This window comes from Myodes glareolus, chromosome 15 (genome assembly GCF_982192425.1).
Source record: "Myodes glareolus chromosome 15, mMyoGla1.1, whole genome shotgun sequence".
NCBI lineage: Eukaryota > Metazoa > Chordata > Mammalia > Rodentia > Cricetidae > Myodes > Myodes glareolus.
In genome coordinates, this window is record NC_142040.1 from 54,922,372 (window position 1) to 54,946,646 (window position 24,275).

At 45.1% G+C, this 24,275-nt stretch overlaps 1 protein-coding gene across 3 annotated transcripts in view; it reads left to right on the forward strand.

Moving 5' to 3' along the window:
• The first annotated feature begins 125 nt into the window (after positions 1–125).
• The window catches only part of Drosha (drosha ribonuclease III), a 112,637-nt gene continuing 88,487 nt past the window's right edge, over positions 126–24,275 (forward strand). Inside the window, exons 1-10 of one of the 3 annotated variants that reach the window (XM_087896962.1) lie at positions 126–278; positions 1,273–1,369; positions 3,272–3,337; positions 4,942–5,772; positions 6,654–6,746; positions 10,855–10,968; positions 11,174–11,405; positions 15,127–15,268; positions 17,018–17,172; positions 20,670–20,750. In XM_087896962.1, coding sequence (XP_087753088.1) covers positions 3,321–3,337; positions 4,942–5,772; positions 6,654–6,746; positions 10,855–10,968; positions 11,174–11,405; positions 15,127–15,268; positions 17,018–17,172; positions 20,670–20,750 — 1,665 coding nt within the window. In that variant the 5' untranslated portion in view covers positions 126–278; positions 1,273–1,369; positions 3,272–3,320. The remainder of the gene's footprint in view (positions 279–1,272; positions 1,370–3,271; positions 3,338–4,941; positions 5,773–6,653; positions 6,747–10,854; positions 10,969–11,173; positions 11,406–15,126; positions 15,269–17,017; positions 17,173–20,669; positions 20,751–24,275) is intronic. The other 2 variants (XM_087896960.1, XM_087896961.1) reach the window with 2 other exon arrangements.

Genomic DNA, 24,275 nt, shown 5'->3' on the forward strand with positions numbered 1-24,275 from the left:
TTCCGGATTGGAGGACGTCAAGGTGGAGGGGCGGGTGTGAGAGCTATAGGCAGTGTCGATTGGTCTGGATGTCCGTCACTCCTGCTGACCCGCCAATCACGGCGCAAAAGGTGCTGAGATGCGCTCCGGAGAGTTTTCCCTCCCTAGGCTCGGCTTTTTCAGGTTTGCTTTTTAATTCCCGGGGTTTCCTGTTCCGGAGGCGCGGGCGGCGCCTCTGCCGTGGAGGCTGTTGTAGTAACCAGGCTCGGCTCCGGCGGCGACCCGGGGACTCTCTGTAGGTAAATGGGGGCGCTTGGCGGGTGATTGGCGAGCCAGTATCGAGGGTCGGGATTTCATTGGCGTCCTGGGCTGAGCGAAAGGATCCTAGGAGTTGGATCTGGCAGTTTTGCTGCAGATTTGCCACCCAGGGCGAAAGAGCGACCCTAGCTACAGATCCCGCTGATACGCAGAGGCGGGATGGGGTCCCGTCCATCCATTTCTGGAGCACAAGCCTTGGTCCAGGCCCGGGGCCTCCTGGGGTCGGAGGGGAGGCGAGTCCCGCAGTCCCGCGCTTACCTCGGAGGCTGGCGGGAGATGCAAACCGGCGAACGTGCAATTGAGCATCCGCGAGGCGGAGAGGCCGGGCATCAGGGTTCCACCATGGCAGAGTGCGGGGTCTGGGTGACTTGTCGCCACAGCTTCCAACTCCGTGTGTTGATTATCGTTCCTGAACTTGTAAATTGTTCAGAATAGCTCCCTGGGCAGCCCAGGAACAGGCATTTTCCATATACAATGAATTTACAGTGGTTCAGTATTTTTTTTTTTTTTTAGCTTTTCTAACTTAGAAACGTCCAGAATCGTCTGGCAGTGAGTGTTCGATTCCATTTTTACACTGTCCAGAGGTGTTAATTATGCTGACTGTTGCCCACCTCTCGCTTTAGTATTCAGTATTCCTTTTTGTTATCTTGGACTCTTTACATCCTTATTTTCTTGTGTTTATCACATTGCAGTTTTCCTTTTGTTGTGTTGGGGATATTTTATTATTATTTAAACATTTGTATATGGGGTTTGAGATCTTTGAGCCCTGTCGTAGTCTTTGAGTCAACAGAGCTTGGCACAGGACCTCATGTGTGCTGGCTCGGTAAATGATGTGTGAATCAGTGAGAATGTCTGCTTCCCCGGGTAGTTTCAGTAATGCACATTCGTGGGGAGAAGCAGAGGGGAAATGCAAACTTAGCGACACAGAAGCATGCACATCAATAGTCAAACCTGCCCACCATTTATTTTGTGCAGAAACTGAAGGATGCAGAAATGACTGACTGAAGGATCTAGTAGTTTACTGAAGGAGTTCAACATGGGCACAGGTGGCTGTCATGTGAGGCCGTTTCTGGTAAGTTCGGTAAAAGAAGTGAGTCTAGACTAAGCAGTAGCAATCTAGAAGGGATGAGATCTTGTTCCCAGAGGAAATCAGGAATGCTTCACAAATGAGGTTCAGTAAGAGGCTGGTGGGTGGATAGAAATTCACTGGACAGTTAGGGACAATGGGAGCAAAGAAGTTTCATGATTGTGCTCAGCATGTTAACCAGCGGCGCGGTGAGAGTTCGGGCTGAGAGGGGCTTTGTGGAGAAGTAAATAGGGTGATAAGCCTGGGAGAGGTTGGCTTCAGGTTCAAATGCTGAGTATGAAGTTTGTTCTGAATTCTGTCAGCTGTGAGGAGCCCGTGATGCCAGTAGTAGCTCTTTAGCTCCCAAGTTTAATCATGAGTGTATTGGAATGAGGAGTAATCATTAATCATATTATTTGGTAGCTGCTGCTTATTAAACAGTAATTGATAGGGCTCAATTATTTGCAATTTTTTCCTTTGTCTGTTTGATAAAGGCTTAAGCATTTTAAAAAATTTTATTTTTATGTATGTGTACCTATATGTTCATATATGTGTGTGTGTGTGTTTTAATCAGGGTTCTCTAGAGCGAAAGAGCTGCATATATAGAAAAGGGATTTATTAGAATGACATACAGGCTGTGGTCCAGCTAATCCAACAATGGCTGGCCATGAATGGAAAATCCAGGAATCAGTAGTTGCTCAGTCCTTGAGGATATCCTTGATGGATAGTCTTAGCAGGTCTTCAATAAATGCTGGAGTCTTGAAGAATTAGGCTCTAAAGCCACTGAAGGAATGGACTTGCTAACAAGGTGAGAGTAAGCAGGCAGAGAGCCAGAGTTTTCTTCCTCAGTGTCCTTGTCTAGGTTTCCAGCGGAAGGTGTGGCCCAGATTAGATCTAGATTCCTGATCTGGATTAAAGGTGTGTCTTCCTACTTCAAAGATCTGGGTTAGAAGTAGACGACCCACAGCAAATTAAGCGCTAATCCCTCACAGGTTGTGTACCCTGTACCTGACAACCAAGAATAGCCAACTCAGTGTGTCAGCCTGCATCCATGGTTCTCAGCCTGTGGGTTGCGACCCCTTTGGGTCAACGAAGTAGTTTTATGGTTGGGGGTCACCTACAACGTGAGGAACTGCAATAAAGGGTTTCTGCATTCTGAAGGTTGAGAAACACTGGTCTACATGTTTGTATGTGTACGTGTGTGTGTGTGTGTGCAGGTGCCTCCAGATGCCAGAAGAGGGCATTGGATCTCCTGGCAATTGTGAGTCACCAACGTGGTTGCTGGGAACTGAACTCTGCAAGAGCCCCAAGTGTTCTTAACTGCTGAGCTATTCTCCATCCTCTAGAAAGGTGTTTCCACATTTAAGCTTTTTGCATTTAATATGTGTGTGTGTGTGTGTGTGTATGTGTGTTTTAAAGCTTTTTGCCACAGTTCAAATATTTGAAAAGTCATTTGTGTACAGTGTTCTTTGTGGGAAGAGCTGAGAATGAAAGTAAAGAACCATAACTTCTGATAGTAAGGTTGCAGTTATCTATCAGTTTGAGTGCAGCTTTCATTGTGATTTTGGGGTTGGATTTATGTCTGTATTACGGTGGAGGGAAATGTGTCTGTGAGGGATGGAGGAAGTCTTTCCTTCAATCTTTCACTAGACCAGAGATGGGAGGTGGCTGTGCTATTGGTCTATTTAGCAATAGTTAGTTTTGAGTTAGTGCAGCTAACAAACACAGCTTGCAATTTGCCTGGAAACTTGAAGATAGCCCAGTATGTTCCTAATTTTGTTCAATAGGCTAAACAGTTTTGAGGGTTGAAAATTATTACAATAATAGTGAATAAACCCAAAAAACATGCTTCATAGCATCGGCAGCTTTGAAAATGTGTTTAAATATTTTACTCTTTCTGTCTCGTAGAACTTACTTTCTGAGTGGAAGATCTGGCATATCTAGAGGATACGTGACCATGCAAGGCAATACGTGGTAAGTGATGTGCTGTAAATAACAGTTTAGGGAGACTAAAGGAGAGAGAGTAGGTAGTGGGCCAGAGGGTGGGAAAGTTGCAGATACAGGGGATGAGCTGTGGTCATAACTCATTAGAGGTTTGCATACAGGGCTAAGAACCAGACCAGGAGAGTTAGTGAAGCAACCTAGAGCCCTCCCCATTGAGCTTGCAGTTCTTGATTACAAGTAGGCCTTGAAGGTAGAAGTATATGATTAGCAGGTGGACTGCAATGCTTGTGGACCTTCCAAGGAGCAGCTCAGAGTTTTGTAAGAGCAAGAAATCTAAGGAAGGTGTATTAGTGTTCTCTAGAGTTAAAGAATTTATAGGATGAGTCTGTATATACAGAAAGGGATTTGTTAGAATGACTTATAGACGGATGTCCAGCTAATCCAACAGTGGCTGGCTGTCAGTGGGAAGTCCAAGAATTCTGTAGTTGCTCAGTGCATGAATCTGGATGTCTAGCTGGTACTCTGTGTATGCTGGAATCCCAAAGAAGTAGGAAGGCGTGAAGGAGTGGACTTGCTAACAAGGTGAGGGCAAGCAGGCAGAGAGCCTGTGTCACGAGACCCCCACATAAGACCACCACAGAGCTGGTATCCAATGCAAACACAAAGGTGTTTATTGATTGCAGGCTCAGGCTTGGTCCACTGTCCAACACCCCAGTCAGCAGGTGGAGGAGAGCAGCCCTGAGCATTTACAGGTTAGGGTTTATATAGGGAAAACCACAAGGGTCACAGCCTTGTCAGAGGGTCTTGGGATAGCTGGCATTTAACCTGGTTGGTTATGGCGAGGGGAAGTACAGAATTGAAGAGTAAAATAGTTTAAAACACATCAGGTGTGGTGGAGGCATGTGATTAGTGACTGTCGTCAGTCATACCCCCATCCGTCATACCCAGGGTGGAGTTCAACTCGTTTTGGGAACTTGGGAGAACTTGGGGTCTCTGAGAGGGCATAGAGGGGTGGTCTTAGTTTAGCTCAGATTTGACCCTCACAACGGCTCATTGGGATGGTCTTGCATTTGGGAAACCCTGTTTTCATTGTGATGTGTGTGCGTCCACATAGACCCATGCAGAGGACTGATGATGACCTCAGGTGCCACCCACTTTTTGAGACATGCTTTCTCACTGTGTGATTGGCCAGGGAGCCTCAGGATCCCACCTGTCTCTGCCTTCCCAGCTGTGGAATTACAAGCACGTCCACTATGTTTGACTTTTTTTTATGTGCTCTGTGGCTTGACCTCAGGTCCTTGTATTCTCTTTATCCTGTGAGACTTTGGTTTTCTTTTTTTTCTTTTTTTTTTTTTTTTTTGAGACAGGGTTTCTCTGTGTAATCCTAACTGTCCTGGAACTCACTCTGTAGTCCGGTCTGGCCTTGAACTAAGAGATCCTCCTGCCTCTCCCTCCAGAGTGCTGAGATTGAAGGCGTGTGCCACTATTACCCACCTTTTTTTTTTTTTAAGTTCCATTTGTTTTGTGTGTGTCTGTGTGTAGGTCACAGGTCAGTTGGCAGGAGTCTGTTCTTACCACGATGTGCTTCTTGGTGAGGCCCCGTTTTGATTTCTTTTTTCCTTTCCTCTAAAAAGTCACAGAATGTCGTTCCACCCAGGACGGGGGTGTCCCCGAGGACGAGGAGGACATGGAGCCAGACCCTCAGCGCCAGCTTTCAGGCCCCAAAATCTGAGACTTCTTCATCCGCAGCAGCCGCCTGTGCAGTACCAATATGAACCTCCAAGTGCACCTTCGAGCACGTACTCGAACTCTCAAGCCCCCAATTTTATGCCTCCACGACCAGACTTTGTACCTTTTCCTCCACCCATGCCGCCGTCAGCCCAAGGCCCTGTCCCACCCTGCCCTGTTAGGCCCCCTTTCCCCAACCACCAGATGAGACACCCTTTCCCCGTTCCTCCCTGTTTTCCACCCATGCCCCCTCCAATGCCTTGCCCTAATAACCCACCAGTCTCTGGAGCACCTCCTGGACAAGGCACTTTCCCCTTCATGGTACCCCCACCTTCCATGCCCCACCCTCCACCCCCTCCTGTCATGCCCCAGCAGGTTAATTACCAGTACCCTCCTGGCCACTCACACAGTTTCCCACCTCCCAACTTCAACAGTTTCCAGAACAACTCCAGTTCTTTCCCACCCAGTGCTAACAATAGCAGTAGTCCTCATTTTAGACACCTCCCCCCGTACTCACTCCCAAAGGCTCAGAGTGAGAGAAGGTCCCCAGAAAGGCTTAAGCACTATGATGACCACCGTCACCGAGATCACAGTCATGGGCGAGGCGAGAGGCATCGGTCCCTGGAGCGCCGGGAGCGAGGCCGCAGCCCCGAAAGGAGAAGACCTGATAGCCGCTACCGGTCAGAGTATGACCGGGGGAGAACGCCGTCTCGCCACCGCAGCTACGAAAGGAGCAGGTAAACCCGCCTGCAGTGTACATGAATAAAGCCACAGAGACACAGATGCGGCCAGTTTCTGTCAGTTTCGAAACTGACAAAACTTGTGAACTGTTCTTTTGTTTGTTTGTTTGTTTGTTTGTTTTTTGAGACAGGGTTTTTTTTTGTGTAGCCCTGGCTATCCTGGTACTTATTCATTAGACCAGGCTGGTCTCAAACTCACAGTGATCTGCTTACAGTGCTGGGATTAAATGCATGCACCACTATTACCACCACCACCCGGCATGTACATTGATTTGTAAAAAGAAAGGACATGATTTAGACTCTTTAGAAGAGAGACTGAGAAGTGAATACATTGTTGTAAAGAAGAACAGAATGTGAGTTGGATGGTGGTGCACTCCTCTAATCCCAGCACTTGGAAGGTAGAGGCCCATGGATCTCTGAGTTTGAAACCAGCCTGGTCTACCAAGCAAGTTCTAGGACAGCCAAGGCTACACAGAGAAACCATGTCTCAAAAACCTAAAATAGAAAAAAAGATTTTGAAAAGCATTCCAGACTTGTTCTAATCTTGACTGTGTGCTTTAGTTTGCATTTATTTGCTAAGTAAATAGAGTTTTCTAGAAATCAGTAGTTAAAGAGAACCCTTGGATGCTTCTGCTGTAGGGTTAGCTCGTTAGGTCATGAGATGTCGGTAGACTTCTGTTGAGCGCTTCGTGCTAGATATGACTTTGAAAACTGCCCATATGGATGGTGCCCATCCCTCTAGTAAACAAGACGGCGTAGTAGGAATAGCACCTAGAATTTCCTTAGGCGTGGGCCATTTCTTTAGGGGAACGCTCAGCAAAGCGATGGTGTTTTGAGTCTTTCTGCTGAACACAGCCCTGTGTGTTATTTCCTCTAAGAGAGCGGGAACGAGAGAGACACAGGCACCGGGACAACCGCAGATCACCGTCTCCGGAGAGGACCTACAAGAAAGAGTATAAGAGGTCCGGGAGGTAAGAACTAGCAGGCTCAGCTCTTAAAGTTCACCTTCTGTGTATGTGTCGCCCTCTGCCAAATGTGCTTTTCAACTCTGGCCAGGGTGATCAGGAAGATAAGCCCAGTACTAATACTGTTGGTATTTAAGGGAAATCTTCATAATTATCCCCATACTAGAAAGTGTGTATATATACGTATGTCTGTATGTATATATCATCCACGGTTTGAAAAGACTATGAACTAATAAGTCTAGATAAAAAAATAAGTGTAGACAAAAGCCTTGAAATTTATTCATAATTATGTTCTTAAATTTACTTGTTTCAGAAAAAACTGCATTGTATTCAGTTTTGCCCCTTTTAGCAGATGTGATAGCTACAGATTAAAACATCACTTCTATGTTTAAAAGCCAATCTGTGCTCTCAGATCATGGGGATGAGAGTGGTCCTGGAGTCTGACAAGTTGGAGGTTGATTATTAGTTTCCTCAGCTTTGTTACATGGGAAGTTGTTCAACCTTTCTAAGCCATAATTCTTTTACATTAAATAAGAAATAGTTATATTTTCCTTATTGACTGGTGAAGTGCCACTAAAATAATAACATTAAACTCTTAGAACCAATCCTAAAATAAGTATCAAATGAATGGTTACTATGTATAATTACGTGAGAACTAGGTAGTCTTTTAGTTAGGCTTTCTATTGCTGTGAAGAGACACCATGACCATGGCAGCTCTTATAAAGGAAAACATTTAATCGAGGTGGTGGTTTATAGTTCAGAGGTTCAATCCATTATCATCACGGCAGTGATCATGGCAGGCGGTGGGGAGCCTGGGGGCGTGCAGGCACACATGGTGCTGGGTATATCTTGACCAGAAGGCAACAGGAAGTCAGCATAGGAAACTTCACAGCCCACCCCCACAGTGACATAACTTCCTCTAACAAGGCCATACCCACTGCAGCAAAGCTACACCTCCTAATAGCACCAATCCCTATGAGATTATGAGGGCCAATTACATCCAAGGTGCTGCAGGTAGCAAATAAAAGCAGAAAGTATGATTTCAGAAACTGAGTGTGGCGACTCACAGTTGTCCAAACACTGGGAGGGTCACTCTGAGTTTGAGGAACCCAGCAGTGAAACATCTAGTATGAAGTAGAGAAATTTTACTGATGCCTGAGGTCGAGTAGGTAACCAGAACTGTAGGGGAAGTGAGAGGAGTGTGTGCGAAGGACTTAGGCTGGAGAAATGCTGAGGCTCTGAGCTGGTCAGCTCAGCCCAGGCTGTCAGGAGATCAGCTGTGAAGGATTCTGTGCTCATCAGAAGTCAGGGATCTTAATGGGCTAGATCAGCCATTCTCAACCTGTGGATCGCGACCCCTTTGGCAAACCTCTGGTCCTAAAGTATTTATATTACAATTTATAACAGTAGCAAATTACAGTTACGAAGTAGTTATGATGGGGGGGTAACCACAACACAAGGAACTGTAGTAAAGGGTCACAACATTAGGAAGGTTGAGAACCACTGACCTAGAACATGGCAATGACAGCAGTAATGAGGGTAGATAGGTGTAATCGATATCCCTCTGAGGTCTGGAGTTTCTTCTTGTGTGTGGGGCGACGTGAAGAAAGATAAGAAAATAGCTCACTTTGGGGCAATGGCGTTGTGACCACAGTGTTCACAAGAGCAGTGACATGAACTGTAGCCCCGTCATCGGTGATGCCAGTTCTGCGCTTGCTTCAGCAGCTCAGATGCTGAAGTTACAGAGATTATGACTCCAGTGCAAGAACGACTTGGAAATTCATGAAGCTCTCATAGTTTTATGAGAGGATAGGAGGTAATCAGAATGCGGTGTAGGCTTGTATGCAGTTACCAGATAAAATTTAGTTAGTAGAACCTTTTGAGGCAGGGTTTCTCTGTAGCTCTGGCTGTCCTGGAACTTGCTTTGTAGAACAGGCTGGCCTCGAACTCACTGAGATCCGCCTGCCTCTGCCTCCCAAGTGCTGGGATTTGAGCTGTGTGCCACTACTGCCTGGCCTGAAAGAGCTATTTTGATGAGGTGTGGAAATGGGAGTGTGTGTGCCTTCGACGGTAGTGTAAATTAGTGCTAGGTATATGGAGACAGGACTGAGAAACAGCACACAGGCTTTGGTAGTTAATTTCACAGATGTGCAGAGAAAACGTGGTGGTGCTCACAGCAGGGGAGGTGCTAGCCTATGTGACCAGTGTTTGATTTGTTAAATTACGGTATTGGTACATAAGAGAACAGAAACAACGGTGGTTCACCCTGTAGTCCCGGCACTTTTGAGGTGGAAGCAGGGAGATCAGGAATTCAAAGCTAACCTCAGCTACGTGGTAAGTTTGAGGTTAGCCTGAGCTACACATGAGGCAGCCTCCAAAGAATAAAGAACAAAAACAGAACAGAACTTGTGAGAAGTTGTTCAGATAGAGGTCTGTTAAAATAGAACATATTCTGATTAAGAATATTTAAAATCATTCATGGGGATATGATTGTTATCTATGAATGTTTGGATATTTTTTGTTATGTGTTTCTTTGCTTTTTATTTTTATCTTTTACTTATTTTCTTTTTGTTATTGAGGCAGGGTCTCAGCACGTAGCTCTCTCTCGTCTTAAACTTGCGTGGATGAGTCTGGCTCACATTTGGAGCTGTCTTCCTCTGCTTCCTGAGTGCTGGGATTATAGGCATACACCAATAAACCCAGGTTCTGCTTGCTTTTCTTTAGTGAACCCACATTTTATTTATTAGTGTGGGCGGGCATGAGCATGTCCGTGTGTAGAGGTCAGAAGACTGTTGGAAGTGGGTTCTCCGCTTTCATTGTGCAGGCTTTGGGGATTACACTTGTCCGGTAGTCCGTACCTTTACTTGTTTTGCCATTTCATGTACCAGGCCTTTGCTTTTGGGCCACCCACCAGCTCCCAAATCATGACACGGGGACTTACTCGTTATGAATGCTTGACCTTAGCTCATGCTCGTTTCTGGCCTAGCTTTTTTTCTTTAACTTAATCTGTTTTTCTTCATCTATGTTTTGCCCTATGGGCTTTTTACTTTTTTTTCCTGTATGTTGTACTCTGTGTTTGCTAACTGGCGGTTGTCTGTCTGTCTGTCCCTGGGCATCTTTTCTCTTTATTTCTCTCTGTCCTCCAGCCCTGCCTATCCTTCCGCTTAGCTTTTGGCTGGCTAGCTTTTTATTAGACTAATCAGGTGCCTTAGGTCAGCAAGATGAAACAGCAACACATCTTTTCATAATTAAACAAATGCAGCATAAACAAATGTAATGCATCCTTACATCATTAACAAAGGCAGCAGAAACAAATGTAACACATCTTTACATAGTTAAAACAATATTCTAGAACAAGTTCATGGCTTTATATGTTTTATTTTGACTAGGACTTTTTGGTTTTTGGTAGTAAAACTAATGTGCACGTTTAGAAGTTACAGAAATTTCTGAGGCGGTCTCAGATCTGTTCCCAGGCTGTCATGGAGCTTATTGTGTATCAGGGAGGTTAGAACTTAGAACAGGAGAACAGGCTTCCTAGCTTTGCCTCCGGAGTGTGAGATTACAGGCAGGAGCCACCATGCCTGTCCCCAAATAATTTTTGCCTATGATCTAGAGGTAAACTTTCTTGGATTATAGTAACTTTAGTTAGTGGACAGTGAGGTGACACTGACTTATTAATGTGGCTGTTCTTCCTAGTCTTTTTGAAGGATTTTTAGGGTCTATCTAAATTTAATAGGCTTAAGAGTCTACTCCAGATTTTCCCCTCCAAGTACACCCGCAGGATTAATCTTCCTCTCTTTCAGCCCCAGGAATTCAAGGGTAGTAGATTTCTTACCTTCTTTATTAGCTAAGTTGAATTTAGTATTTTGAGGGTCAAAATCAGCCAGTTTTGATTCACTCAGTGCTTTTCCCGGGGTAGGTGTGTTAGCGCTGCTTCCCTCAACAGGTTGTCAGGCTAAATCCGTAGCCAAGTGGAGGCCATGCTTTAGGAAGCTTAAATTTTTTTTCTTTTGAGCAAAGCAGCATGTGAAAGATTCAAAACTAGTATCTTCATTGATGAAATTGTCCTTAAGTAGAGATTTGCAAATATTTTCTCAGTATCTTTTTCTTCTAGGAGTTACGGTTTACCAGTTGCTCCTGAAGCTGCTGGATGCACACCAGAATCACCTGGGGAGATTACTAAAAATGCAGATTCCTGGGCCCCAGCTCCAGAGACTGCAGTGAATCAGTAAGTAAACCTGGGGCAGGACCTGGGAATTTGTATTGCTAAACAAATAAACCAGGTGATTGACACCAGCAGGCTGGCATTTGGCAGTGACTGGTCTAGTGAAAGCTGGTGTGGGCTATTGGCATGGTATGTGCATGCAGATGGTAAATGCACCAGGTAGCCTTTGATTATTTTTAATAACTACCCCCCCTCCCCCGCTTTGAAGTCGTTCTCCAAGCAGGGAGAAGAAGAGAGCTCGCTGGGAGGAGGAAAAGGACAGATGGAGTGACAGCCAGAGCTCTGTCAAAGAGAAGAACTACACTTCCATCAAGGAAAAAGAGCCTGAGGAGGCGCCTCCTGACAGAAACGAGGAGGAGGAGGAGGAACTACTTAAACCGGTGTGGATTCGATGCACACATTCAGAGAGCTATTACTCCAGCGACCCCATGGATCAGGTGGTAGGTCTGACGCAAAGACCACGTGGACCAGGGTTTCTCCAGTGCAGCACTGTTGGTCCTTTGCAGGCGTTGTTGCTGGCACACTGTATAAGCAGCACCTGTAGGTCCTAGCCATTTGGTGCTAGTAGCATCCTTCCCCATTGGCTGTCTTCTATTGTGACCATCTGTATCAGCTACCTCTCTGAGGCCGTGGTAAATGCCATGACCAGAAACAACTTAAAGGAGAAAGTTAGTTTGACTTGTGGTTTCAGAGAGTTAGAGTCCATTGGCGGGGAACCGGCAATGACAGCAGCTGGCCGGAGCAAGAAGCCGAGTATGGCAGTCGAAGCCCTACCAGGCTTTGTCTTCTGAGACCTGACAAGATTGAGCATCTTCAGGGTGGTGTGTGGAAAGAGATCACACCCCAGCGGCTTGTAGGAAACAAAGAGCAAGAGCTCCAGGCAGCGTCTAACCCACAGAGACATACTTCCTCCAGCTAGTCTGTACCTCTTGAAGGTTCCAGAACTTCCCCAAATAGCAGCACTGCTTATGCACCAAGTGTTTATGCTTGAGCCTAGCAGGGTGGGGGCATTTCTCACTCAAACCCCAGCATTCCATGAGGAATCACCCCAAGTTGAGAGTCACTATTGCTAACTAGTGTTTGGTGCATGCCTGTGTGTGTGTGTTTCCCCCAAACGGCAGGTAAAGGATTCAGGTTTCATTTTGAGCTATATCCTTGACCCAAGGATCAGTAGCCATAGAAAGTTTCCAGCACATCTTGGTTGATTTGGGGAAGGGAAGCCGTCCAGTTGCCTTTCCCGTGCCATAGCGGGGACTCCATGTACATAGTGCGTGGGATGAGCTCCCGTAGCTCAGCTGTGGGCACCGCCATTGCTCTGGCGGACTCAGCTCTCCACAACTGACTGCCCTTCGTTTTTCTTCATCTTCACTTTATTTTCTCCCATTCTCTCCTTCTTGTTTCTGTTTATTCCCTGTAAGGATTATGCCAACACTGTTAATTATAAATTAGGCTCTTATCGAATACTTGCAACAAGGTTCATTAATTAAATGAGTGAGTTTGTACTACAGATTTAGGCTCAAGAAGTTGGTCTTGTGAGCTTTAGTGAGGTTAGGTAAGATGGGGGTTTGCTGTCTGGGATTTTGTGAAAATAGAGATAGATGCTTCTTGACTTAGGACAGGGCTACATGTCGGTCACACCGGGTTCATTGTAAGTTGAAAGTGTCTTAAGTCCGAGATACATTTCATAAACCTTCTGAATGCCATAGTTAACCCTGCTCTGCCTGCGGTGTGCTCAGAGCACTTAGGTTCTACTCTGTGGTTGGACAGAATTATCTTCTACAAAGTCTGTCTTACAGTGGCGTATTGAGTAGCTCATGTCAAGTTTTGGAACATGTATCCAAGAAATCCTGGCAGCATAGTATGAAATAGAGTATGGATTGTGTCTTTTCGTAATGGCTTGGCTGCCTGGGAGCAGCATCTCATAGTCACTGCCCAGCTTCTCAAGAGAGCACCACACAGATTGTGTTAATTTGGGGAAAGATTAAAACTCCATATCTGAAGTACAGTTTCCTTTTCTTAAGCACTTACTTATTTTGTGTGTGCGTGTATGTGCATATGTGTGTGATCATGGGACAGCTTGTGGAAGTTCCCTCTATCTACCACGAAGGTTATGGGATGGAACTCAGGTTGTCAGACTTAGCAGCAAGTGCCTTTACCTGCCACGCCATCTTGCTGGCCCTGAAATACAGCTTCTGCTGAGTATGTATTGCTTGTAGTCTGCCAGTTGCTCCTATTGAGACCCTTATCTGTGGGGGACTTGAAAGATTTCCTTTTGCCTTTGGAGGAAAAGGGTTTGAGGAATCCGTGATAGTGGTATGATACAAATTGGAGCAGGCTTTTACGTCAGATGGCTCATGGTATGTAGCAAAGGGAATATGTGTGCTGAGCACTTTCGTGGTGCTGACATGTTTCTAATGTCCTAATTAATTGTCTCAATATCTGCGGCAGGGTGTCAGTGTTCTGTTAGTGTACAGCCTGCTGCCGTACGAAAATGCTGCTACTTGAATGAGACGGGTTTAGTTTTCTTCTAAGAAGGTGTGCGGAGGGAAGACACGGCTTCAGGGATAGCACTCTGACGCTGTCTTGAGAATCTTCCATAGTTGTAGAATTGTACTATGTAGGCCACACAGGGCATGGACCTTGCCCAAATTCCTCTGTCATCTGTCTTACAGACAGTTGTAAGCTGTCATGTGGGTGTTGGGAATTGAACCTGGGTCCTCTGGAAGAGCAGTCAGTACTCTTAAGCATTGAGCCATTCCTCCAGCTCCTCCCCCTTTCTTCTCTTGGCCAGAGCTGTGCCGCTCATCTCCATGGATCTTGTTTCCCATTGTTGCCATAGCAGCCAAGCTTTATAAGCTGTGTGGCTTCAGAAACAAGCGTTTATCATTTTGCAGCTCCAGGGCTTGGACATTCAGCTTGGGTTTCATGGGCTAAATCAAGGTGTCCGAAGGGTGATAGGGCCCTTTCTGGAGTGCTAGAGAAAATGTTTTCTCTTTCATCAAATTGCTGGCCGAGTTTTGTTCCCTGTGGCTATTGAGCAGAGATTCTGGTTTCGTTGGTTAACGTCTCCTGTGGGTTCCTCACTCTTGGCAGCCATTTATATTTCTCCTCATTCCCAAGACTCTGCCACGACATCTCTGCCATCCTTACTACCTTTGCCAGTGATAATAAGATTTGAAGGCAGATGCCAGACTGCAGTTGTCTTCTCAGCTTCACTTCTGGTACTGCACCTTTAATTGTAGAAGAATAGGGAGCTGGAGAGATGAGTTAGTGGTTAGAAGCACTGGGTGCTCTTTCCGAGGGTCCCGGTCCAATTCCCAGCGCTCACGTAGCTGCTCACAACTGTCTGTCTGTCTGTCACCCTCTTCTGACCTGTGAGACACAGTTTCGCACACGGTACACGGTGGTAAGAACGTCAGCTGTCAAGGCAGTGACAGTCATGGGAATGAGAAGGGGCTGACAGAAAACAGCACTTCCTCTTCTGAGTGGCAGCTCATTGATTTGCCTACATTTTATTTTTTAAATCTGAAAGGTCTGCTTCTTATCTTTTGTGGTTATTAGGTCAAATGGTCTGGGCGTTTACAGGGATTTTCCTTCTGGAAGGAAAGTGGGCAGCAGCAGAGGACTTCCTCTTGGACTCTGCTGTAGAAGCCCTGTGTTTGCGGCAGAGAGAGGAGGCTAGGGGCCTTTCTTTTTGCTCCAAGGGTCATGGTATTTTTAAATGCCACACCTAATGGGCACCAGCAAACAGTTCCCATGCTCCTCAGTGTTGGTGAAGTGCATTTACCTGAACTGCCAGGCAAGCAGTCGTGTTTGGCTCAAAGGCTCACTCCCAGTGGGTGGCATTTTTTTTTTTCAAATATCGATTGTGTTGGGGCTTTAGAAATGACATTTTGTGGGCTGGAGAGATGGCTCAGAGGTTAAGAGCATTGCCTGCTCTTCCAAAGGTCCTGAGTTCAATTCCCAGCAACACATGGTGGCTCACAACCATCTGTAATGGGGTCTGGTGCCCTCTTCTGGTCTGCAGGCACACACACAGACAGAATATTGTATACATAATAAATAAATAAATATTTTAAAAAAATGGCATTTTGTGGTTGAAGGTTCTTAGTATGGTGACTATTAATATGGCTTCTCGTATTGCTCCTTTGCTTTGAAAAGGGAGATTCTACTGTCGTCGGGACAAGTAGGCTCCGTGACTTATATGACAAATTTGAGGAAGAGTTGGGGAACAGGCAGGAGAAGGCCAAAGCTGCTCGGCCTCCGTGGGAGCCTCCGAAGACGAAGTTAGATGAAGATTTAGGTGAGTGGGGGAGCCTGAGACTGCTCCTTATTACTGCTTAATGCTGGCCTCTTGGGAAGTGTCCTTTAGAGTCCCAGCTTGAAATACTCAAGTTGTAACAAAATACAACACGAAATTTACCCTCTTAACCATTAGAATTATCTAGTTTCATATTTTTAAGTACACGTGTATTGCCAGCAACCAGTTTCTGAACTCTTACTCCTGTGAGACCGAAACATTCACATTGAGCAACAGTCACGGTCTCCCATCCCCAACTACCTCCACATTCTGTCTGAATTTAATGACTTCAGGGCCTTCCCCTACATGGAATGTTGTAGTAGTTGACTGTCTTTTGTGGTTTATTTCACACATAGTTCTCTCTCTCTCTCTTTCTCTCTCTCTCTCTCTCTCTCTCCCCCCCATGCAGTTACTCTCAGGGGACTGCAATCTTGTGTCTTTCTTCTTTTTTTGAGGAGTCTCATTTAGTTTAACCTGACTTTGGATTCACTACCTGAGTGAGGATGGCCTTGACCTCTTGACCCTCCTGCCTCTGCTTGAGTACTGGGGATACAAATGTGAGCCACCACACTAGAAAGGAGGAATATCTTTAGTTGCTACTATCAAGAGAAAAAGTATAAAATATTCAGTGTTGCTTTCATATATAGCCTCGAGTCTCGCATTTGGGTGCTTCTGTTCCTTCCCTCCAGTGTTGTTCTGCTGCCCTCAGGGTCTAGCCCAGTCCTGTCTCCATGCCCTGACCACACGGCCCCTCTTCATTCTTCCTCTCCGGTCAGTCTCCTCTTCTGTTCAGGGCCTGGGTTGTAAGTGCCCTTTTTTGTGAAATTGCCTGACTTTTTTGACTCATAGTGGACTAGCTCTTTATTGAATTAATATATATATATTTTAAAAATATTTATTTATTTATTAAGTATACAATGTTCTGTCTGTGTGTATGCCCGCAGGCCAGAAGAGGGCACCAGACCCCATTACAGATGGTTGTGAGCCACCATGTGGTTGCTGGGAATTGAACTCAGGACCTTGAGAAGAGCAGGCAATGCTCTTAACCTCTGAGTCATCTCTCCAGCCCCGAATTAATATATTTTTAAAGTGTGAAATCACTATTACTGTGTTATTTTTATTCGATAATTGTTGTAGAGAGAGGGGGGCCCTTTGTTTGTTCTGGCTGCTTGGCTAGCTTACACCTGAAATAATCACACAGAAATTGTATTCATTAAAATACTGCTTGACCATTAGCTCTAACTTCTTATTGACTTTTACATCTTAATTTAACCCATTTCTGTTAATCGTATCACCATGTGCCAGTGGCTTTCTGGCAAGATTCTAACCAGTGTCTGTCTCAGACAGGAGGATCCATGGCTTCTCCCACTCTGCCCTTCTCAGTATTCAGTTCTGTCTTCTCCACCTACCTAAGTTCTGCCATATCAGGCCCAAAGCAGTTTCTTTATTCATTAACCAATGAAAGCAACACATGAACAGAAGAACCTCCTACACCAGATAATCATTATTAGTTCTCATTTTCTTTATACAAATCTGTATTTTCTAGCTAGATTATGACTTAGCATTACAGGTTGTCTGTTTTTCATGGCATGGCTTAGCAGTGTTTGGTGTCGATTAACCCCCTCCAGTTTACTAGAGCAGTAAACAGTGTTCCCAGCTGCCCCTTACCTTTAGAGGTTTAGGGCATTTGGAAGTCTTTGCAGAACCTTTGGTTAAGCTCATGAACCTCTCCTGTTTCCTCCTGCCTTCTAGAGAGTTCCAGTGAATCGGAATGCGAGTCTGACGAGGAGAGCACCTGCTCCAGCAGCTCAGACTCCGAGGTGTTCGATGTCATCGCGGAGATCAAACGCAAGAAGGCTCACCCTGACCGGCTTCACGATGAACTCTGGTACAACGACCCGGGCCAGGTGCGACTGTTTTTATGCTTTTGCTACGAAGGCTGCAAACCCACACATCACATTTACGACTCAGGGCCGAGAAGATGCTTGTTGGCTGGTGTAGAAATGGAACTTCGCTCGCCGGGCTTGTGTGTCATTTGTCAGAGCTATTTCCTTTGTGTTCCTTGAATCACATTTCTAAGTTCCTTGTCGGGAGCAGGGTAGAAGTGCTGTTATTAAACCTGCAGTTGTAGGAAGAAGAGGGATGACAGGATGAGGGAAAAAGCTGGTGGGTCTTTGTAAAGCAGTCACCTGGAAGGGAGCTGGCTGCTAACTGGTGAACTGAATCATTCTTTTCAATATCGTTTCTTTTAGTTGGTAACAGTCGTGAGTTTTTGTATATTCTCCTCTTGGTTAAGCATGTGAGCTAGTGACATAGCAGCTGAAACATTTAAAAATTTCTGATTTTTATTTTATTTTGAAGTAATATTTGCTAAAAAACACAATGTCTATAAATATATATTTGTTGTTGTTGAGATGGGATCTCACTATGTACTTTTGGCCTGCCTCTTGAGTGCTAGGTTACAGGCCTGTGTCACAGGGCTTGGTTCTAAAAGTGGTATCTTTATTACAGATTTGTATCTTTTTTTTGTTTTTGTTTTTGTTTTTGTTTTTTTGAGACTAGGTTTCTTTGTTGCTTTGGAGTCGGGTCCTAGAACTTGCTCTTGTAGACCAGGGTGCCCTTGAACTCACAGAGATCTGCCTGCCTCTGAGATTAAAGGCGTGTGCCATCACTGCCCTGTTTAACAGATTTGTATCTTACAAATACACAGTCCATACAAAAATGTGTCTTTTATGAATGTGAATTTGTAGGCCATAGTAAGACATGTCCCTAAGTACAGTAATTTACCAGTTATAGTTTGTGAATAGGTTCATATCATTCAGTATTAATTAGAATTTTCTTTTGATTCTTGTTAGATAACAGCTATTTTAAAATTTTTATTATTTTGTTTTATGTTAAATGTGTGGGTATTTTGCCCGCATGTCTGTCTGTGCACCAGGTGCATTCCTTGTGCTCATGGAGGACAGGAATGGGCATTAGATCCTCTGCAACTGCAGTTACATATGGTTGTAAGCGACCACGTGGGTGCTGGGAATTGGACCCCGGTCCAAAGAGTTAATAATTGAAATTATATTAGAAAAATGTACTTTGTGATGCCCTGAAATTGAATAGAAACTTTTGCAAAAATTTCATTGCATTTTACACCATATTTTTTAAATTGTCCAGGTTGACCTTGAACTTGTGACTCTTTGTGCCTCAGCTTCTTGAGTGCTGCCATTCCTAACAGTTGCCACCACGCTTAGCAGTTTCCTTTGTATTCAGATGAAGGGGTTGGTTTTCATATGATAGAATTTACACAGAAGGTAGCACCCATTCTTGTTTTTCAGAAGGGCACACTGTCACTACAGCCTAATTTTCGAGCATTTTTTTTTTCCCCCTAAAAGAAAGCTTTTGTCCAGACCTGGTCTTTTTTCACCGGTGGCTGTTCTCTCTCAGGAAGTGTGAGCCTTGCTGCTCTGTTCAGCTTCCTCGAGCTCCGTGGTTGTTTTTACTGTTCTGTTGATTGTACTTGGTTTTCTGTCCTAAGTGTGCTTGAGCCTTGTGCAGTGGTCCATCTGGCAGCATAGACCCTGGTGGAAGGCAAGAGTGGAGCTGTTTGTGCCCTGGAGCTAGGACTGGTGCTAGGAGCTAGGACTGGTGCGTTGTGGTTGTTGATGGAGAGTTAGAAAGCCTCTTATTGGCCAGCTGTTTCTTAAGCTAACATCCTAGCACTGTTTTCAGATAGTAGTGCAGTTTTTCTGCTGTATCTCCAGGAGTTTAGATTTCCCAAAAGGCTAAAAGGAGTTTAACTTTACTATTTCTTGCCAAAGTCTTATTGAAATATTTTTATTTATATTTTGAGTACAATGAATTACAAATCCTTAGAACTTGAAAAACAACAACAAAGCTATCAATATATAGTAGTCTTTGGTATCTAGGGAGGTTTTGGTTCCATGGTCTGCAGATACCAAAATTCACATATGTAGAGTCTTTTATGAATATGGTGCAGTATTTACATATAAGTGACATACCTCTTTTGTGCTTTAAATTTCTTGGTTACTTATAATACCTAGTACAGTGTGAATACTGTGTCAGTAGTTGTTACACTATATTTAAGGAATGGAAAAAACTATTTTCAGTATAGTTACACTGGGTAACTCCTGGGACTAGCATGTGTACATGGAGGTTAGAACACAAGCCCAGGTGTAATCCTCAGCATGCGTGCACATAAGTGTGTTTCTGTATGTGCATGGAGGTAATGTAATCATCAGGGACCTTCTGCTTATTGTTTGAAGCAGAGTTTCTCATTGGCCTGGAACTTTGCCTCTCTGGCCTGGCTAGCTGGCTTGTGAGTGTCCGGGATCTTACCATTGCTAGAGTTCCAGGCGCGTGCCACCTTGCCTACCTGTTTATGTGGGTTCTGGAGCTCTGAGTCCGGTCTTTACATCTGTGAGGCAAGGGCCTTAACAACTGAGCCGTCTCCTCAGCCTGGACACTGGCTCTTAAGACTGTTTAGATTTTGATTTCAGCACATGTTTGGTCTTCACACATATGTATCACATACATACATGATCTATTCTATTTAATGGGGTTTCATGTCTCTGGGTATAAGACAGGCCTCCTCTTTATCTTGTGTATGCTTGGAGTGTGTGTGGAATATCTGTCTTGTTTTTCTGTGCTGCCCAGCACTCATTTTCTTCTCTTTTTAGGCCTCGCCTAACCAACCACAGCAACTCCAGTGCTGTGTCCATTTAGATGGAGTCTCTTTTTCTTCAAAAATCTAAGTGTGTTATTTGTTCCCCTTTCTAGAATAAATGTTACTTGAGTTCATGGACTTGGCTATTTATCCTCTTCGGCTTGCTGCTTACTGTTCTGAGAGGTGTTCTACATTGTTTCCGTGCAGAGTCAAGTGAAACAAGGGTGGAAGAGGTTGTACTTTAAGCTGTCTAGCACTTGAAGCTTTTTATTTTATTCTGCTAGACACACCCACTCCTGCGCTTCATGCGTACTTTAGTTTTTAAAACATTTAATCTGCAGGTCATCTTCAAAGCAGTCCGTCCATATCTTTAGGATATGAAGTACATTTGTCTCTGTGTGTAAAGTCGTTTTCCCTGAAATAAGAAAAAGGAAAGTACTCCAGAGAGGCAGGAGACAACGAGGGCTAACGGTGTGCTGACACTGGTATGTCCTGCCTGGCTGCACAAATAACTCGGGATTCCAGTGTTGTCCTACGGTTTTCGTCTATCATGTATTATAGACAGTTTGCAGCTTTATTGGTTTTGGAACAGCTGTTTAATCTTCTAACCATGACAGCCTCTTGAAGGCCCCGGCACTCATGACATTAAACGCCACAGTTTCCGAGGCATCCTTGTGTCTCCTGTGACTTTTCCCCCAGTGAAACTGAATTGCGTTCTGTTTCTGACAGATGAACGATGGACCACTTTGCAAATGCAGCGCCAAAGCCAGACGCACAGGAATCCGGCACAGCATCTATCCTGGGGAAGAGGTAACCGGCTGGGGGATGGTTGTGTAAGCACCAGGGAGCCACGAGCAGACAGATGCCTTTGTTATTCTTTTCCCGTTAAATGAAATAATGTCAAAATAATCTTTTCATGTTCCCGGCTATAGGCTCTCTTACTGACAGTTACACAGGGAAGGTATTTGGGCTTTGAGTAGACGACAGCATGTTGTCAAGGAAACTAAAAAGAGTTTGGAAGGTTCATGTGTGTTATCTGTGTTATTATGTGTTCTCGAATTGGATTCTCAGTAGCATTAGTGTTCTGTTTTTATCAGTGGTTATGGATTGCATAATGTTCTTATTCTAGCCACCAGGCTCATGTCCTCTTCCGCTGGGGACCTGCCCTGTTTCTTCCTGCAAGGACTTCATCTTCACTACAGAGCTTGTCAGAATGGTCTCTGCCAACTGTTGAGGTCCCATTGACCACACAGCCCAGGCTTGGTTTCTCAGGGGCACTCTAAGCTTGACTGAAGGGATAGACCACCTTCCACCTTTTCACTGGAGTCATTTGTAACTACCCTCTGTAACTCAGTAACAGCCCATACCCGGGAACACGAAGCATGATTAGTTTCCTATGATGTTTTTTCCTCACTAGCTTTCAGTTTTGTAAGTTATTTTCATTAATTCCAGGATTACTGTTTTATGATTCAACACATTACACCTACACACAGAATATGTAAGTTCTTAATTTCTATGTAAAACTTGCTTGAGGCTCTAGTAAAGCTATGAGATTGCCTGATAATTCAGCTACTTGGTTTTCGTTGGAGGTCAGAAAGTATGCTGAGGAGTTTTGACAGGGTTTCATCTGTGGGCATCTGTTCCTGTACCTCAGGCAGGATGTTGTGACCTGTTGCTGGTGATCAGTGTCTGAGAAGAAGGACTGGGGCAAGAGTAGAGGGGTGTGGTTCAGCTGCTCTGTGGCCTGATCTAGTCAGCTTGACAGAGCTACCTTTTGTTTGGCTGGAATGGCCTTCATATCTTCATATCCCCTGATCTCCAGAGCAGCCGTTTTTTAATAAGCACATAACCATGGGAGAGGGGACTTCGTAGCTGGGAGACCTCACAAGAGCTGTTCTGTGGACCAATAGCTGTAGCCTGCATGCTGACTGCATTCCCTATAGCTGGGCAGTAGGCTTTTCCAGGATGGGAGCCCGAGTGGGCAGTGGTATCAGCTGAATGCCTGTGGCACATATTCTACTTGTTTGCTCTTGTATAGATAAAAGGGGCCTAGGTAGTCAATTGCTACTGATGGTAGGTTGTTCTCCAGGAGTGGTACCAATGGTAACTAGCCATTTGGATAAATGCTCACTAGCGTAAGGTTAGCTGGCTTATCTATTGTTAAGTGGGGCCTGTGCTGTTGGGTTCCTTCTCTTATTACTGTGGTTGTTTCCCTCGTGTGCCCACCCTGTCAACGCTGGGATGGTGTGGGGACAGACATGATTGTCCTAGTCATTTTGTGTGTTTGGTGCCATAGTAGCTACTGTCTGATGGTCACCATACTAATGAAGAAGTCATTAAGTCCCTCCCATTAGCCCAGTTCCAAGTCTCTCCCAAGACCTTTTTATTCTTGATCTTTTGGTCTTTTTCCTTGTGGACAACATCAGGGTACTTCCTTTCCCTTTCAGGGTACCTGATCAGGGCATTGCTAGAACTGTCACTGGAGAGAGTTCCCCCCCGTTGGTGTCCCTCAGAGTCATCCCAGAGCGAGACTGTAGTACACTTTGCTTTGGTTTGCATCCACATTCTAAATTAAGCCAGGCCTGAGCTCCCCACACCTTCATTATATCTCAGTCATCGGCTGATGCTCCAGTGTTGAAACCAGTGGGGATCTGGGCCATCTGCCAGACAACTTGTCTGCCCTTGATCCTATTGTGTGTTTGATTCTGAATGTGCCACCTTCCTTTGGGATGGATTGTTGTCTGTGCCACTCAGCCTAATTGCTTGTTGGGATTGACAGAATCCAGTTTATGACAGGCAGGTCTGGACACATATTGATTTGGTGTTGTCCTAAAGCTAGGCCTTCCATACTAATCAGGTACACTAACTACACTTATACCACCGCTGCCTGCATCCCCCCAAGGCATGTCTTCTTTACTTAAGATGACCTGGCCTAGGTCCAGGGACCAGCCTTGTGATTCTCCAGTGTGGTCTCCCATGAATTCCTCTTGGCTCCTTTATCTGACCTTGCTGTAGGATCTGCTGAATTGTTGGTCACATCAGCTGGAGTGCTGTCTGCCTAGGGTTGCTAAGGTCTGTCTGTGTCCCCACTTGATCCTGTAGCCTTTTGAGTCACTGTGTAATTGGCCAGAGCTCTCTTGTTGGGTGGGTTTGGGCTGTCCTAAGAACCTGTAGAGAACTTCTGGATGTTCTGCTTCTTTCTTCGCTGTAGGAAGTGAATGGTAGAATACTCTTTTACTTTGGAGATGATGTCTTGGTGGTCCGTAGATAACTGCACTTGCTAATAGTTTTGGCTGTGGTAGGTCCTTTGTGTGTTTTTTTCTGATCCTCCGTAGTACATATGCCTTTATTAAAGTTTCTAGCTTGAGTAACGTAATTTCACAGAGACAGTGAAGCAGGTTGATCTGTAGTACGTCTGGACAGCTGGGACCCTTATGAATATTGGAGTGGAGATTATGAATATTGGGTAATACAGAGAGAAATTGTGAGAAATTCCAGCCCTAATTTCTGACCGATGGAGACAGATATGAGTGAGTTGCCTCGTTGGGCTATAGTACTTGGCACAGCAGCTGCCATCAGAGCCGCTGCTTGGGAGAGACGTGGCAGCCTGCTGTCACCCTCCAGGATCCTCTAGGGCTACACTGGTAAACTCAACAGTGCTAGCACCTCGGTGAGCCTTAAGGATGGCACAGATCTCCATTGTCTTGTAATGCAGGATCGTTTTTGGTACTTGAGTAATGTGCCTGGCCAAGCTATTATGCTCTTCCACCTAGGACCAGGTGTGGGGAAACTGTTTCCTATGCCAAGTTCTGTCAGTTCCAGTAGCAGTCAGCAGCCAGGGAAATGGCTGCTGGGTAGATCTGAGGTAGAGTTACTAAAGCAGGTGTGGCCAGGATTCCATCATATTGTCTACCCTTACGGGGTGCAAGGATAATACATCCATCTCTATGGTATTGACTATGTGGTTACTGTGTCCAATATTCACTGAACTGTCTGACTGTCCCGTTGCCACTTTGTCAGACTCTCAAGGAAGTAGCCATGGGACCTGCGGAGGACGGATAGATAGCGTACTCATCACCAGCTGTAGTCATTGCAATGTGCAGGGCCTTTTCTTCTGGAATCTGATTGCTTTTCCAGCCAGGGGATTTCAGTCTAAAAGATCTTGATAAATCCTGGAACTGGTCAGGAGGTAGTATGGCTCTCCTTGAATTCTTCTGCTTGTCCAAGCTGCACAGTACTCTTGTTGGTTGCTGATTATTTTGTACCTAGTGACAGCATGGTCTGTTCACTGTCTCCATGGTGCAGATCCCCTTGGCTGGTGCTCTGACTTTACTA